Below are 17019 nucleotides of genomic sequence, written 5' to 3'. Positions count from 1 at the left end.
CTGCAGGGTGCTACTTAGCTGTAGAGGGTGTAGAGGGAGCGGAGAACAATGATCTGGTACCACCCACTTACAAAACAAACATTGGTAAATTCTCCTTCTACAGCACTGCCACCCAAGTGTCGAATGCCCTGACCCCTTCCCTAAAAAATAGGGAAGTCATGATTATGAATTGAATACCCAGGAATTGATAAATATTTGTTCATTAAACAGTAGAAAAGGAAAGACATGAGATGAGCTGAGAAGACTTTTCAGATTCTTGCATCGTTTTCGCCATCCTTGATTGAGATGGATTAATTTGAAAATCCTAACAGTTCTATTGGTGAACAGCTGCAGGGTGCTACTTAGCTTGTGAAAAGATTCACAATAATAGTGTATAATTACAATCTTGTAACACGACCAATGTCAAGGATCATACCATTATAACTGAGGATGCTACATATGAGCCTATGTGGTGGAACCTGAAGCTGAGTTTATCACTTACAACCTGGCGTCCCGGGCGTCATCATTATAGGCTGAAATTGCCAATAAATGTAAAAGAAATATATCAGATCATCTACAACACATTGCTATTTTGACTATTCTTTGGGTGACAACGTATGGTTTAAGTGGTTAATGGTTTAAGCAGTAGGCTAAATGTCACAGAGGGGACATTTACTAATGCCCATGATGAAAGTGTAAATGCTTAAATTAGACACCCTTTATGGAAAAAGGGGGTGAGTGGTGCACATGTTGTTAACAAAACACTTGATGAGAACAACTTGTTCTCATCAAGTGTTTTGTTGATGTAAGCTTACGACATGGGTCACAGACTCAACGCAAGCTTCCAGCATGTGATGCGAGTCATGTGACTGTATACAGTGCAGTTATTATTACAGTAGCTCTCCTGGTACTCCTGCTGCACGGCCCCCCCCTGTGACTTCTGGTATTTCCCTTCCACATCCGATGTGGGTCACTATACAAAAGGTGACTGCTATACTGGAAAACAACATGGACTGTCATGCTTAGATAATGTCTTTAGACAATATCCGATTTCATCAGAACACAGAGAACACGTGTCAAAACCTGATAGTAAAGTACTTAGGTATTCTTACTTTCTTCAGTATTTCCAAATTTCAATACTTTTACTTCTACTACATCTATTTGACAAGCAGCTTTAGTTGCTAGTTACTTTGCAGATTTAGATAGATTAGAGAACAGTAAATATAAAATATATAAAAAGATAAATAAAAATGCACATATCCCACACTGACATACAAACATGTGCGCCAGTGGTTCCACAATCTCGATGAGAACGTGAGTGAATTGCGTGTAGGGTCCGTAATTACAGTGATGATGTCGTTTATTGACTCAGATGCCCTACACATGAACCTGTACATTACGTAGTACAGCAGAGCAGGTAGGTACTCCGACACTAACAAACATCTGGCTAGCACTGGAGCTTCTTGGCACTCTCAACAGCAGCCTCATACAGTCATTATAGGCCACAGATTATTATCACAAAACATATATTAACCATTCCTCCCTATATATTTGTTGGCCATTTGAAAATAGACGATCTACAAGCTCACAATGCGTTGCAATGTGAGGCAGTGTGAGCTTGTACATCTGCTATTTACAAAATAGTTTTTATACATTTTGAACTTGTGAAATGGGACATTCTGCACAATTAGTACTTTATTTACTTTTTGACTTTTTAAGTATTTTGATTCTAATACTTTTGTCGTATTTGTACTAACAGAGCATTTCTACATTGCAGTATTGATAGTACTAAACATGTGAGTACTTCTTATCACTGCCTACTACTGTAGTCGTGTAGTAGGCCTACTGCATATTGACCGAATTAGTGACTGAGACTTGTTCTTGCCTCATAGTTATGCAGAGTTGGCAGGACATGGTGTTCTCTGTCAGCCTCGATCTGTTCATTCTCTGACAATGGCGGGACTCACACATGTGTGAGGAATTCTATCTATCAGGGCCCAGGGGAGCAGAAGAGAACCAGCAACAGCAGCAGCAGCAGTAGGAGGAGCCTAGGTGTCTGTTTGGACTGTGTTCTCATAGATATATGTGTGTTCTAGTCTGGGAGGAGGTGTGTCTGTTTGGACTGTGTCCTATAGTCTGGGAGCTAGGTGGGCTTGTTTATCAGAATGACGTGGATGACCTTCTTTATCTTATGGTTATAAAACGTACCCCAATGACCCCAATCCTACGTCAATAACTACAATATTTTGAGAGTAGTTTAATAAAACTATGATTTTGAACTGTCCATAAGCTAGTGTACCTGTCCAGAACCCTAAACGCTTCTTTACATTAATTTATCATTATTGTATATTTTTACTATTATTTATCGTCATTTGTCTTTATTAAGTCCCATCAACAATCCACTGCTTGCATTTGTATAAGTTAGTGATAAATGAAACCTTCCTGATTCTTCATACCCAACAAAATCACACCCTGCATGGGTACGGACTCCACCATGGCACAGACAGTGGAAATTGAATCACAGGTAGGGCACAAATATGTCCTTCAATAGAGGGTATGCGTGTGACATCATCACCACACCCGGAAGTTATGCAGGAATACTTACTGAGTGGCAAAAAACTACTTCTGGCCTTGACAGCCCATACATCCAAACAGAAAAGTCCTATCTGATTGCATTAAACAACGTTAAACAATGTTAAACTCACTTTGCATGTTGCTTTGCCACTCGATGTAGCATTCACTTTAAGCATGCGCATACCCTCTATAACATTTCTTTTTTGAATAAAACTATATTTTCCATATGACCTTTTGTTTTACTTGAATTGTTCCTCCTTTCACTACCAGTAGTTGACACAGATCAAACACATTTGATGAAGACAAATACACCTGATTCTAATCTCAACACAGTATTACCTGTGTTGCCAGTTGCGATTGTATCTGTTTAACTCCTTAATCTATGCCTAATTTGCCTATTATTAATTAAGAAAGAGTTTGAGAGCAGTCTATAAGTAAAAGTATTCTCAAACAGCCACATGTTTAGTATTTGTGTGTGGAAATTAATACCCACAATTCAAAGGGCATGCATGTAAACAAGTGTTCCTCTGTCCCGACCCTCCCCCTAATCGTTCCTATTGGTTTACCAGGTTTCTAAACAAACAACCCTCTCGTCCTATTGGCTACAACAGTGTCGTTTTTCCTGCCTCGCCCTGCTGTTCAGGCGTCAACATGGTACTGCATGTGAATATATAGATGTGTGCAGATCAGATCAGACAGACAGACAGAGAGTAGTAGTAGTAATATTAAGCTAATTTAATATAGGCTACATAATAGACTAAGATTGAGAAAAGCCTTTTGGATCTAAGACGGCAACCATGAAGTTCGTGAGGTTTATTATGAAAAATGCCGCGTTGGCCAGCGCCGCCAGCGTGAAACATGTCGAGCATTTCTCCAAATTCTCGCCTTCACCACTCTCCATGAAACAGTTTCTGGATTTTGGTAAGTAGGCCTTGCCGCCTAATAACCATCGTAATTTAAAAACATTTGCAAGCATGCATGTTGGATGTACCCGATCTAAACACTGACCAGGCAGGGATGTTTTGTATACCCAGCTGATTTGACGTTTTCTTCACCTAGCCTATTGTATAATATCCAATTGTATGATACATGCTATATTATTGCCCCGAGTCCGACTGTGCCACTTTAAGTAGCTTGTGTTTGTATTGCCTAATGCCTACGACGTGCAGAACGTATACGTTACTCGAGTGCTCGAGTATTGCGTCAGTAATGCAAATGAAGCTATTTGAAGCATGCATGTGCAGCTGCTGACTGACTGTCAGTGTTTGTGTCCTTGTATGCTCCCTTTATGTGGACAACTGGACATGAATAATTGTTAAAATGTGTGTGTGTGAGAAAGACAACATTGGCGACTGTGTAAAACTGATAAACACCGAAGTAAAACGAATAATACAAAATATTATGTTTACATACTGACACTGCACATCATATCCATTCAGGCTGCCTATTTCAGACTCAATAGTTTGATGTAAATAGTTGTTTCAGCAAAGCAAATGTATGTTTGTATTAATGCACACATGTACTTCACCAGCCTGGATCCAGTCCCATTAATCACAACATCAAATTCTCCAGAAGTGGCACCTGTTATATCTAGTCTTTCTTTTAAAAAAACCTTATCTATTCTTATCTGTTTTTTGCTGTTGTTGTTTTTTGTTTGCTGTTGCTGCTATGACAATTGCATTTCCCTCAGGGATCAATAAAGGTTTATATCTTATCATTACATTAAGATAATTTCCACCACTGTTTTCTAATGGCAGGAACCATCAATGCCTGTGAGAAGACATCGTTTGTGTTTTTGAGACAGGAGCTCCCAGTGAGGTTATCAAACATCATGAAGGAAATAAACCTTCTACCTGACAAACTGCTCACAACCCCTTCTGTACAAAGGTTACACAGCTGGTGAGTTAGTTGTATTGTGCTTTCTGCTTTGGCAATGTAAACGCATGTTTTCTCATGCCAATAAAGCCCTTTGAATTGAATTGAATTGAGTTAATCTATTACAACATACAAGAATAGCTGCTTTATTTGACTGTTATTGTCATGCAGACTACAGCTCATTCCTCAATGAGAGATAGTTCTTACTCGGGTCCAACAAGAAAAACGTGTGTCTCAAAACTGGAAAACAAAAATGTTTTGAATGGAGTGAAAGCTTTTCAGTAAAGAGTAATTAACATCATCTTAATGAGACAATTATTCTGTGCTGAAAAGTGAACAGTCCTTGATGTTGACGTGGTTACGCCGCTCCCTTGTATAGAGGTGGAGCAGCATGTTTATCTTCTCAGGATTCCTATAAATGCCCTTTGACCAACTTGAGCTTCGTCCAGGCCCTGGGGCAGGCGGGGGAGGGTGGCAGGCGGGGGAGGATGGTGGCAGGCGGGGGAGGATGTTTCTCTGCACAATGAACTTAGCCCTAGATTCACGTCACATGTCACATGACACACTTTCTCTAGTTTACTCCCTCCCTCCCATGGAACGGTTTATCCTTCTGCTCTGCATATCTTTCTTCAAAGGATAAGCAAGGCCTTAAAATACGAGCACTATCACATGTTGTTTATGTACCAGGACCAGACCCCTGTTACAGTGTGCGCTGAATCAAAGAGTTTTCTCCAAAATAAAACGTGTGTGTGTGTGTGTGTGTGTTGGTACCAGGTATATCCAGAGCTTATTAGAGATCCTTGAATTCCTGGACAAGAATCCTGATGACCACAGAACACTGGGGGAGTAAGTGACTAATTATACAGAGTTATATGCAGATTATAAAACATCAAGTATTTAAAATGCATTATAGTCAGACATGGGCTTCAAAGAAAGTGTTACTGTTATTGATCTATTTATATTGTTTTATGTTCTGGTCCCTCTGTGAGTGAGGCATCATTTAATATGATTGCCAATGCTTTCCATCTTTTCCTTGGCAGGTTTGTGGATGCCTTGGTGACTATCAGGAACAGGCACAACGATGTGGTACCAACCATGGCCCAGGGTATCATAGAGTACAAAGAAGCCTTCTCCTATGACCCAGTCACCAACCTGAACATCCAATACTTCCTGGACCGCTTTTATATGAGCCGGATATCCATCCGTATGCTCATCAACCAGCACAGTGAGTGCCATAGTTCTGTCAGCTTCATTCAATACATCAGTCAAACCGTTAGGTTTAGTGGGTGATTTATACTTGTTTGCAAATGCCGGTTTAACACGCCATACATTTGCGATTTATATTTAGCTCACAACATTTATGTTGTGATATAAATTATGAAGTATAAACCAACAGACAGTGCCAACCACATTGACACTATACATCGTCACCCCCAGGTCGTATCAGACATTTGATGCGGCAGGCTCCCTTGTCACGTTTGACAGTGGACTGTGGACATGCATATTTACCCCCAAATCATAATTTGTAGACATGCCAGTAAAATATTTACTATTCAAGGTAGACGTGCATAATTGAGCCTCGCGAGGCATGCTGGAGTGAGGTGCTTGCAGTTGCATACCAATAGGCTTGGGATCGTAAATCCTGTCGTGCTTGCCGAGATGTCGACAGCGATCCAACGTCTCAAAAATATAGTCGCTCTTACTATAGCGTCCATATAACCATAGAAATAATCAATTATCGGATATTGGCCAAAATTGCAACATTGTGTATCCCTATATACATATATTACTGACCTCTCTAAAGGATATAGAACTTTTTGAATTCTTCATATGACGTTAGTATTACAAATTAATTACTTTTAATGGAGCAAGAGTCAGGATGGAATAGCGATACTTTGCTGTTTCCAGTCTAAGTTCATCTCGCTGGAGGCACTGTGTTGTAATGTGGTTGAGAAATGTATGTAATGTCTGTCGGGTGGAAACCTCATATGTCCAAAGCTATTACTTTTCAGGATTCTAATTCAAATGTAGCAGATAGGCCAAGACATTAGACAAGTTCAAAATGCGTCGCTTTGTGACACATTTCACTTTCAAGCTTCTGGATGTACTACTTTTGATACTTGTGTGACGCTGTAGCATCAAGTAGGGCATTCATTTAAGAAAAAACTGAATATGGAGATAAGAGGTTTCTGCCTGACGGCGATGATGGATAATTGGCTCAATTGAGTGAAGGAAAAAGCAGTAGTGTGAACTATGTCACTGAAAAGAAGAGGAACCTTGAAATACCACAAGTTTCCAGACAAAAGCATTGTGCCATGTCTGACATCAGTGCATAAATTGAAAAGCGGTCTCTTCAGGCTATAGATGTACAGTATCTCTCTTCAACTCTGTCTCCTATCTTCCATCTCATGGTCCCGTACCCGCTATTAAAAACGGGTGGGAAACATTTGCAGGGCTCAATTCTTTTGGTATCTAATTATTGCAACTTATATAATTCTCCCCCTCGTATTCTGACACATTTCCCCTGCACCCTCCCCCGCAGCTCTTGTGTTTGACGGAGCGACAAATCCGGTTCACCCCAACACCATCGGGTGCATCGACCCTCTCTGTGAAGTCACAGAGGTTGTGAAAGGTAAACAACAACAGATGGCTGCGATTGCAGCACTGCCCTCACATTCATGTCACGATTACACATTTAAGTTGACGATTAATTAAATTGTCACACAAATAATTGCGATTCACAATTTAATTGTAAAAATGTTTTTGACATTGGGACATACAGTATGAATAAAGAATACATTTCTGTTTGCCTGGTAATCAAAAAATGCACGGGGCAGATGTGACAAATAACTGAAATATACAAAGTATATTAGCTTGATCTACAAGCTTTTAACGCGCGTTCTATTTCAGCTTTGTTTTAATGTATGAACATTTTCAACATGGAAACAATTATGACAAAATAATTGCAATGATCTCAAATAATTGCGTTTAGACGATTATGTAATCATTGTGACAGGCCTAGCCCTCACTGAAATGTTACTTTTACGGCATACACTAGTCGTGTACGTGACCAGAGTTAGATTTGAGAGTCACTTTTTTTCCACAGCCGTAGCTTGTGTGATTGACTGCTGAGTAAACAACACTGTACTTTGGCCTTCCCATGTTATCACATCCAAACAACAGCCTGTCTGGCATCACATTGCAGTGTGGTTACTGGTTAGCCCTGCTTATGCTACTGTTCTTTCCTCTCAGATGCCTTCCATAGTGCCAAGATGCTGTGTGATCAGTACTACCTCAGCTCTCCTGATCTCCTTGTGCAGGAGATGAACAGTAAGACTTGCTTTATGTAATCTATTACCTGCACATTGGTGTTCTTACTTCTGAGAGGCAGGCAAACAGCCAACAGCTAGTTTAGCACAGTGGTTCCCAAACCTTTCAGCCCGTGACCCAAAACAGAAATTAGATATTAGAACAAACTAGTGCCAATAGCAGATCATCGGCTATTTTCACTACTTCTTCAATATTTGTTCTAATGTATGGAATTTCATTCATTTCTTCACGACAATTATTTGGATTTTGTTATTAACTAAAATTAATTAAAAGTTTTGCTTTTTTGGGAATGTTTTTAGAAAATGTTTTGAAATAATAATAATTAAAAACCAAATATAGGAAACAAAAACTAAGGTGTCCGCGACCCACAAATGGGTCCCCGACCCACTGTTTGGGAAACGGTGGTTTAGAAGAGTTGCACTGAAATGTGTACGTTAGGGGCCTGCAATTACCCCACTGAAGCGGAAGTAATTGCTAAGTGGGGACGGCTGAATGCATCAGACAATATTGACACACTACGCTTTTCTTTACCCATCATTCCATAAATGATGGAATCACTGTCATTGTTGCTTACATTTCCATGAGTTCCCAGGGCTATTAACCTGAAATGAGCTGCATGTAATGTATGTGTAATGTGTTTTTGTGTTTTTGTTTCTTCTCCTCCCCAACGCACAGTCAATATGAGGAACCAGCCCATAAGCATTACATATGTTCCCTCTCATCTTTATCACATGCTCTTTGAGCTTTTCAAGGTATGGCACAACTTAATATTTAACATCCAAAACATCCATATGTTCCATACATTGTTGAAATATGTACTATTTTATCAGCTCACATGGTTTTTTCTTCTTGTGTTACAGAATGCCATGAGGGCCACCATTGAGTACCATGAGGGCAAAAACAATCTTCCGCCCATTCAGGTCATGGTGTCTCTTGGAGGGGAGGACATGACAATTAAGGTAGGTTCTAAACTGTATATAATTACCCTACTGTTACTTCATATAGAAAAAAAACACTATACACAAAATCCCCATCATAAAGCGGGAATTGCTTTTTACTACCCTGCGCAAGCCAGGTTATTTTTTTTAATGTTGAACAAAAGCTGCTAAGGTCTGATAAGACTGACTAGCACAACTCTTCATATTGGAGAGCCTATTGATCTAGTCTGTAACTTGATCATCCACGCTTCAGATCTCGCTCTTTGCTTGTCGCAATCCACCTGGTTGGCGGTTACATAAAGAATAGCATTCATTGGTGTCCAGTTTCCATGACGATATGCAGAGTGGGGAGTCAGTTGGCTCATGGCCTTGACTTGAGCTCAAGTGTCACAAAGTGCACCCATTTATGGCTCGGCAGTTTTCCAGTTTTTGACTTTGTCTCTCTCATTCTCTCCATCATACAGTTGGAGGCCATCGATATTGTCCTTTTCTTTTTGCTGAGGTTTGCGTGATCTGTGCAAAAGGACAGTTAACCCATTTTGGGCGGGAACCCCTTTTGGTGTTTTAAACATTATGTTATAATTTAGCTATTGAAAAATAGCAGATCTACAAGCTCATAGCGCGCCACCGAGTGGCACGCTACGAGCTTGTAGGTCTGCTATTTTTGAAAAATCGTGAAAATATTTATTTCAGAAAACTGGAGGATTTAGAAGATTTTTTTTTAAATTTTGAGGTCTGGCCTAAATGGGTCAAATGATAAGGGACAATATTGGTGGCACCCAACTGTACATCTATTTCTTGCGGTCTGTCTTTTTGGGGTCTGACCCGTCACTCTGTCTCTGTCCATATAGGTGAGTGACAGGGGCGGCGGAGTCCCCTTCAGGAAGACTGAGAAGCTCTTCAGTTACATGTTCTCTACCGCTCCTACCCCACAGATATATGAGGACATACGGAATGCACCTCTGGTGAGTTATGATACACCCCCAGTGGGGGTACCAACCCACACTCAGTTCGTGTTTGAAGCCATAATAAAAGAAAAATAATAGAATAATCTGTGCTGTCCTATTCACCATCACCAGCCATCATGATTGGAATGACCATCTGACATCTGACTTGATTGTGACCTTGACAATTGTGACCTTTTAGTACTACAGACGAAAAACAGTCCACACTAATTTTCCATAATGTATAAATGATGGATAAGGGGTCAGGACAAAAAACTGTTTTTCGTCTGTAGTACATACATTTTGTGACCCAAAAGTTACTACTCTTTAACCACCTGATTATCACCTATCTGTTCCTGAGCTATTTTATACACGCATGTACGCAAACGGGACCAATACCAATAACTTGTCTTGCATGCATTCAGGCCTACACAAAGCAGACCTGAAATTGACCAATATCATGACAGCTTCCTGTGTATCAAAGCTTTGGCGAAACCTTTATCTCTGCTCTCGCCCTCACTCTCTCTCTACAGGCTGGTTTTGGCTATGGTCTGCCCATCTCCTTTAAACCTTTATCTCTGCTCTCGCCCTCACTCTCTCTCTACAGGCTGGTTTTAGCTATGGTCTGCCCATCTCCTTTAAACCTTTATCTCTGCTCTCTCTCGCCCTCACTCTCTCTCTACAGGCTGGTTTTGGCTATGGTTTGCCCATCTCCCGCCTGTATGCCAAGTACTTCCAAGGGAACCTGCAGCTCTACTCCATGGAGGGCTTTGGCACGGATGCTGTCATCCACTTGAAGGTGAGCCAGACACTGATAGTAGAGTAGCCGCCCGCACGGGGAGGGGGTGGCAAGCGTTTCAAAGCCAATACAGCACACAGTAAAGGCTCATTCATAGTCTGGATTTTCGGTGGTGAAGTGACCACCGCTCCGGTGGTGAGCTGACCACCGGAGCTGAAATAAAGTTGAGCGGTGGTGAGTAAAAACAGAGAGAAGGGCTGGGGCGGTGGCGGTGGTTTGCTTTTCACCGTGGCGCGTGACGTCATGTTGTAGTTCAGTGGTCACCTCACCACCGAAAATCCAGACTATGTACGAGCCTTAAGAATTAGGTAAAATTGTTGCTTGATGACGTGTTGGTTAAATGCGAGCTGACCTCATTTCACCAAGGTGCTGTACTCTAGACAAGTGCACTCAATGTAAACGATGCTCATTATTATTCTTTGACTGCTGCCTCTTCCAGGCACTATCCACAGACTCCATTGAGAGGCTGCCAGTGTTCAACAAGACGGCTCTGAAGAACTACAAAGTGACCCAGGAGGCCGATGACTGGTGCATACCCAGCAGAGAGCCCATAGACCTCACCAGCTTCAAGATGGCAAAGTGAAAACGGTCAAAGCATCCATGACCGTCTTTCTGTGACTGTCTGTATTATCCTCATATCACCAGACTCCTAGCCACAATGTGGCCACTATGAGTGCAATAGTAGGAGATGTGGGGCTTTCTCTTTGAATGGGCTTTTAGCTTTAGCATGTTCATGTAATGTTTTCAGTGCCTCTGCAGAACATCTGTTCTTGAAGCTGAGAGAGAGCAAGAGAATAGACTCGCAGTGACTGGATAATAACAGAGTACTTAGTTAGCTCTTCACTTAGATAATGTTTGTCCCTTCCCCTGTGAGCATTGTTTGAAAGGCCATAGAACAAACACGTCCATGGGAAGGTGTGTGGACGTGCAGCCCAAAAACATGCCACGGTTTGGGCCATAGAAGCGGTGGGGGGAAGGGCAAGAAGACCCAGCGACAGCCCCGGTGTTCAACTGAGACCGCTGTGGTGGACTGGTGGTATGCAAAGAGACTTGGATATATTGTATTCCAGTTCAAGATGCTATGTAGTATGTGCAGTATAACAATGTCATCATAGACCATGTTCACAAGGCTGCAATTTCTATATGTATCTCTACAGTATGTACGTACAGTATGCATGTTGTATACCTGTACCATACAGACTACTCAAGTATGACGAGAACAAAATGGCTGTCGTGTGAGTATGGATTGGAGCATGAAATAGATATTAGAGCATGGGGTTTAGGGGAGGTGTTATTTGCACTTTAAGGGACCACTTGTGGTATGGTTTCTGAGGAGTGGAAACCTATAGTAAAAAGTAAATCCTTCCTTTTCTGAGATGCTGACTGCCATAGAATGTCACCTCAGCCTTACAAGAGCCTAAGAGACACCCAAAGAGCTGTATTTGTTCTCTTGAAGTTTTGAAACATTTCTGGATGTCTGCTTGAATGTATGTGGAAAACACAATTTTGCAGATAAAATGTACTAATCAGTTGACAAATTAATTTGACTATTAGTCAACTAAAGGCCAATTTACACCATTTACACATCCGTTTCAACTGATGTCATTTCTCACATACCGTCCTTTGCGTTGGCGTGGATGTCAAGCAATACATTCACTAGAGGACAGTTCAGCGTCAAACGTTTTCTGACAACGTAGCAGAGGTCGAGAAGGTCAGAACAATGGACCTGTTTGAAAATAGCTGTTATGTATTAACTGTTTGTCCCTGTGCCTGGGCAAAGCAGTTCTTACCAAATCAGACAAGATTTCCTGAAAAAGGTCCGCCATATCTCACTTGAACTAGATCTAGTTCAAGCAATCGTGGGAGCTACATTGTACCCCATGGTTTCCATTTCATGGATCCGTATCCGTAAGCTTTCCAAAATTTTGCAAAAAGGACAGGCACATTACAGTACACGTGACGTACACATATTTAACATGGAGAATAAATGGGCCTTAACAAATAACGCTAGTGCAATACTCTGGATTTTATAGCTGCGTAACTATGTTGTGTCATGCAGGAAGGTAAATAGATTTGAGAGATTCGCGTCTGCATGTGTTATTTTGTTGCAGGCCAATAAGGCCTGTACATTTCAGGTTTTTGATTTAGCCACAGTATTCCTACCAGCTGATACGATAAGTATCAGTGAGTCTTATCTCACATCAGCTCCACTGACCAGGTTCAATTTGACCCAGAGTTCTGAAGTGACCACACGTTTTGTTTTTTGGTGTTTTTATTGATAGGGTACAGACAGTAATTGGACAGGAAAGGGGGAGAGGGATGGGGAGTGACACGCGGCAAAGGCCGTCGGGCTCGGGAGTCGAACCCGCGGCACGCCGTCCGGCTGGCTTGGCAGCCTAGGTGCCCAGACGGTTGAGCTAACCGTCCGGGCCAGTTAGTATTATGTTTTGAAGCTATACTACGACAATATATCTTCAAGCTTTGTCTCATGTCATGTTTCACGGCCAATATCGGTACGTAATCATGCCAGAGAGTAGACTTCTTACTCCATTAGACTTAGACTCAAGTGTTTAAGGCGTGCAGAGGAAGTCAGTATTACTAATCCCACAATGCAAGGCATGTCATATGTGAATGAGGAAGTTCTTAGTCAACCTATGACCTCCACAAGGCCAGTCTCAAAGTGGCTTTATGGGTTATTTATACTTCATTGCAGTCGTCGGTGTTGCTCACTGTAAATAAAATGGCAAATCTACAAACTCACAGAGGTTGTAGATCGGCTAACCCAAAGTATACTGTAAATATATACATATGTGTTGGAAATGTACCGTTTTCTTTTGTATTAATTTATATTAAATGTATTTGAAGTTTTGATTTTGTAGCTAAACCTTTTGCCACTGAAATGATTGTCAGTACACAATCTCATGAATAAACCAATGTCAGTGCAAAAGTCCTGTCTTTTGTTTGTTTTTTAATCACTACCACTACTCACTATAGTGAATACAGGTGAGTCAGGTGCATATCATGGTATTGTGCAATCAATACATACATACAAACACAATAAATACATGGAATGCTTGGTGTGAAAGTGGCAGCAGGCTGTAGTGCTTTCTGTTCTCTGGTTATTTACTGCAGCTGTCAGTGACAAATAAAGGGAGATTGGGAGAGGCAAATGGAATAGAAGCATAGAAATGTTTGCCCTGGCAAACACTCACACACATCAGATCAAGTTCCATTATGCAACTTTATTGTCGCATAACAAAAGAGTGAGATTTGGTGAGAAATGTTAGTGTAAAAATATATATACTACTGTAGGTACAGGATACATAAGGTGCATGGTTATAAATAGCAGCAGGAAGAAGCAGTTAAAATAGCAGCAGACTACTACTCATACATTGTAGCCTTCTTGGTGCAGTGTGATATGTTTGGATTCTCCAATATGACAACAGCATCGCTATTCCGGGGAAAACGTTAGCAAATAATGGCAGATCTACAAGCTCACAACGGGTCACAATGCGAATGTGTTGTGAGCTTGTGATGTGACTATTTTCAGCAAAGATATTTAATTTAGAGTCAGAGATATGTCATTTATTTTAAAGTCACTAGAGCACTGTGGGACTCAAGTAGTATAAGGTTTAAGTGGTTCAAAAATATATTATTGATTTAAACAATTTCCCTTTCATTTTGATTGTTGGGCACAGTGCCAAGTGAGCCCATGGTAAACAAGTGGCTTTTTTGGGTCCTGTGACTCCTGTCTAGAAGCATGTATGAGATCTTAAATCTGTCATAGTTCTAATAATACTGTGTATGGCTTCTGCTGCCGTTTAGGCTATGCGTCTCATATACTTGACCATAATATGCAACTCAATCCCACGCAGAGAAGCAGCTGTGGTGGTGATCCATTTCCTATTTGTTTGTGGTCAGCAGCGTGCCACCATCCTCCTCTGTCCCTCTATACAAAAATAAAGGTGAAAGCCACAAAAAATATATAAAAAAAAAAGATAATGTGGATATGTGGTTATATTATCACAGGGTGATGAGCAAGAGGTATAAACATAGCGTGCATGGTGACAGGTGACTTGGTTTCTTATAAACAACATAGATGGGAGTTATTGTGTTTTGTATTTGTTGTGTATTCTATTATATTTGATATACTTAATGACGCCATGTGCGTTAGGCCTACATACATTATGTGGATTGTTCTATTCTAAAGTATTACTTTTTATTCTTCTTCACATCCTATTTTAGTTAAAAATGTACCTATTTGCCATTCCAGTAACTATGCACACGGTGAGTTTCCTGAACATTGGCATTTCCTTTGCTATCAATCAATCAAATGTTAGGGTTGCATGCCAACATTAGAAAACATATAATTGTTGTTGTTTTTTTTGTCTTTGTCTTTTTTTTGTCTGCCCACTCTTTCTTCTTTTTCTCCTTCTGAAATGTACGCTCTGAAGCGATATTGCCCTTTGCCCCTGTTAAGTGTTGACCTGATGCCATATGTAGTCCTGAAGAAAGCAAGGATGTTACAGAGACACTGGAGATGGAGTCACTTGGAGGGGGGAGGGAGGGAAGAGGGGTGAAAAAAAAATCCTGGGAACTGCACTTGTGTCCTATGTATACATAGAAATGCTGTTATTCTACTGCTTTTTCCAAATAAAATAAATATTATAAAAAAAAAAGAAAACATATAATTTACATTTTACCGGTATGCAGTAATAGTTTTTCAATGGGACATGGACATAATGTAAATGATGTGTTGGTCATGCAGTAAGTAACCAGTAGGTCCCAGAAGCCCATGTCAGTTGACACTGAGTAACGCATCACTCACAGCTACTAATGGCCCTAGTGGTCATACAGTATGTGTGATGGCCTGTCAGCTCACTGGCAGTGCCAAGTGCCAACAGAGTCCCCATGCCAACTGTCTATTTTTCATGAAGAGTACTCTGCTCTGCTGTGACTTAAGCTCCAGTGCTGCCCAGCCTGGCAGTTGCCAGGTCACCGAGTTGTGTCTGTGGAAACTATGTGCATGTATTTTTACAGTAGGGCCCCCCCCGCCCCCCCCGCCCCCCCTTTTTTTTCCCCTCACTGTATATTTTTCTTTTCCCTTTTTACCTCCTTTTTGATGAATTCTTTTTTGATGAATTCCTGTTCTGTCTATAGAAGTGTCTATTTGTACGTCTCTAAATGTTTTGATGATTTGAACATGGTGGACCCTGTTGGAAACAAGTGTAATGCTTAATTGGGTCGTCCACTCACAGTTAACAGCCTTTGTATTGAGTTTGTGCTTGAAATGTACTGTAATTCTGCAAACTGTTAATAAATTCTTCAATCAATCAATCAATCAAAGGTACTGTACGTCTGTGTTCTGGGAAGTGGGATTACATTCATGTTGTTGTCTTACAAGCAGGACAGTCAGGGTCATCAATGTGTTCATACATGGATACATGTATCCGATAATAGATTAAGAACTAGGCTATGTTCCACCTCAACCTGTTCTATGGACTGGAGAGAGCATTGTTGGAAAAATATTATTAGATATTTTAAGACCCCGTATCAGGAAAAATACAAAGGCGATGACAGGCTGTGCTGGAGGCAGTGTGGGGCAAAGAAAGCCAACCACTTCCACATTTTCTGGGGGTGCCCCAAGTTGAGGGTGTTTTGGAACAATATTCACAATTCACTGTGTTCAGTATTTAATACTCCAATACCTTTTAACTTAACAACCTTGTACCTGGGCCACATTGAATGTCTTAACCAGACGAGATACACAAAGCTACTGCAGGTGCTCTTGGCAGCCAGCAAAAAGTCAATAACAAGAAGATGGCTAACCCCAATCACACCCACAATGGACGATTGGCACGGAATAGTCCTGGATATTTTCAAAATGGAAAAATTAACATACATCCTAAGAACTAGACTAGACAATTTCTACCAAATTTGGAACAACTGGATAGTACACATTGCCCCTCTGAGAGCTGACTTTGTGTGATCTCACTGGTCCTGATAGCCTGCTTTATGATCTTTGTAGAAAATGTTTAAGACACCCTTCCTCTTCTCATGGTCGAAGTCCAAAGCTGTTTTGTTTTTGTCCCCCTCAGCAATGTTGTAAATACAGCCCGCTCTTTCTTCTTTTTCTCCTTCTGAAATGTACACTCTGAAGCGATATTGCCCTTTGCCCCTGTTAAGTGTTGACTTTATGCCATATGTAGTCCTGAAGAAAGCAAGGATGTTACAGAGACACTGGAGATGGAGTCACTTGGAGGGGGGAGGGAGGGAAGAGGGGTGAAAAAAAATCCTGGGAACTGCACTTGTGTCATATGTATGTATAGAAATGCTGTTATTATACTGCTTTTTCCAAATCAAATAAACATTATAAAAAAGAACTAGGCTATAGTATAATATAATACATTAAATTATAATATATAATTATAATTATCTTATTTTGTTCATGTAAAAGTATTGAAATGCCAGTTTTCTTCAGAATAGAGGGCACTGATTTAATTCATGCAGAACCTGATTTTTTTTAAATGCAGTGTAGTGCACCACATTGGCATAGGCACTATAGCACATTAGGAGTCCA

General features: G+C 40.7%; 1 protein-coding gene across 1 annotated transcript; it reads left to right on the top strand.

Annotated features, from left to right (window-relative positions):
* The first annotated feature begins 3201 nt into the window (after positions 1-3201).
* Positions 3202-13143, top strand: pdk2a (pyruvate dehydrogenase kinase 2a). Its single transcript, XM_079492673.1, has 11 exons — positions 3202-3474; positions 4311-4452; positions 5203-5274; positions 5469-5653; positions 6971-7060; positions 7681-7758; positions 8434-8510; positions 8619-8717; positions 9548-9661; positions 10326-10439; positions 10879-13143. Exons 1-11 carry the CDS (start codon positions 3351-3353, stop codon positions 11020-11022), a joined length of 1239 nt encoding a protein of 412 aa, XP_079348799.1. The 5' UTR covers positions 3202-3350; the 3' UTR covers positions 11023-13143.
* The last annotated feature ends 3876 nt before the right edge of the window (positions 13144-17019 follow it).

This window comes from Electrona antarctica (genome assembly GCF_951216825.1).
Source record: "Electrona antarctica genome assembly, chromosome: 22".
Lineage (NCBI taxonomy): Eukaryota > Metazoa > Chordata > Actinopteri > Myctophiformes > Myctophidae > Electrona > Electrona antarctica.
This window is presented reverse-complemented; position numbering and strand designations above follow the sequence as displayed.

What these genes read in the sequence shown, in the direction of transcription:
- pdk2a (XM_079492673.1), top strand. Translation starts at nt 3,351, where the DNA reads ATGAAGTTCGTGAGGTTTATTATGAAAAATGCCGCGTTGGCCAGCGCC. An exon ending in TATGCTCATCAACCAGCACA is followed by an intron (nt 5,654 to 6,970) that starts GTGAGTGCCATA and finishes CCTCCCCCGCAG; the next exon opens with CTCTTGTGTTTGACGGAGCG. An exon ending in ACATACGGAATGCACCTCTG is followed by an intron (nt 9,662 to 10,325) that starts GTGAGTTATGAT and finishes CTCTCTCTACAG; the next exon opens with GCTGGTTTTGGCTATGGTTT.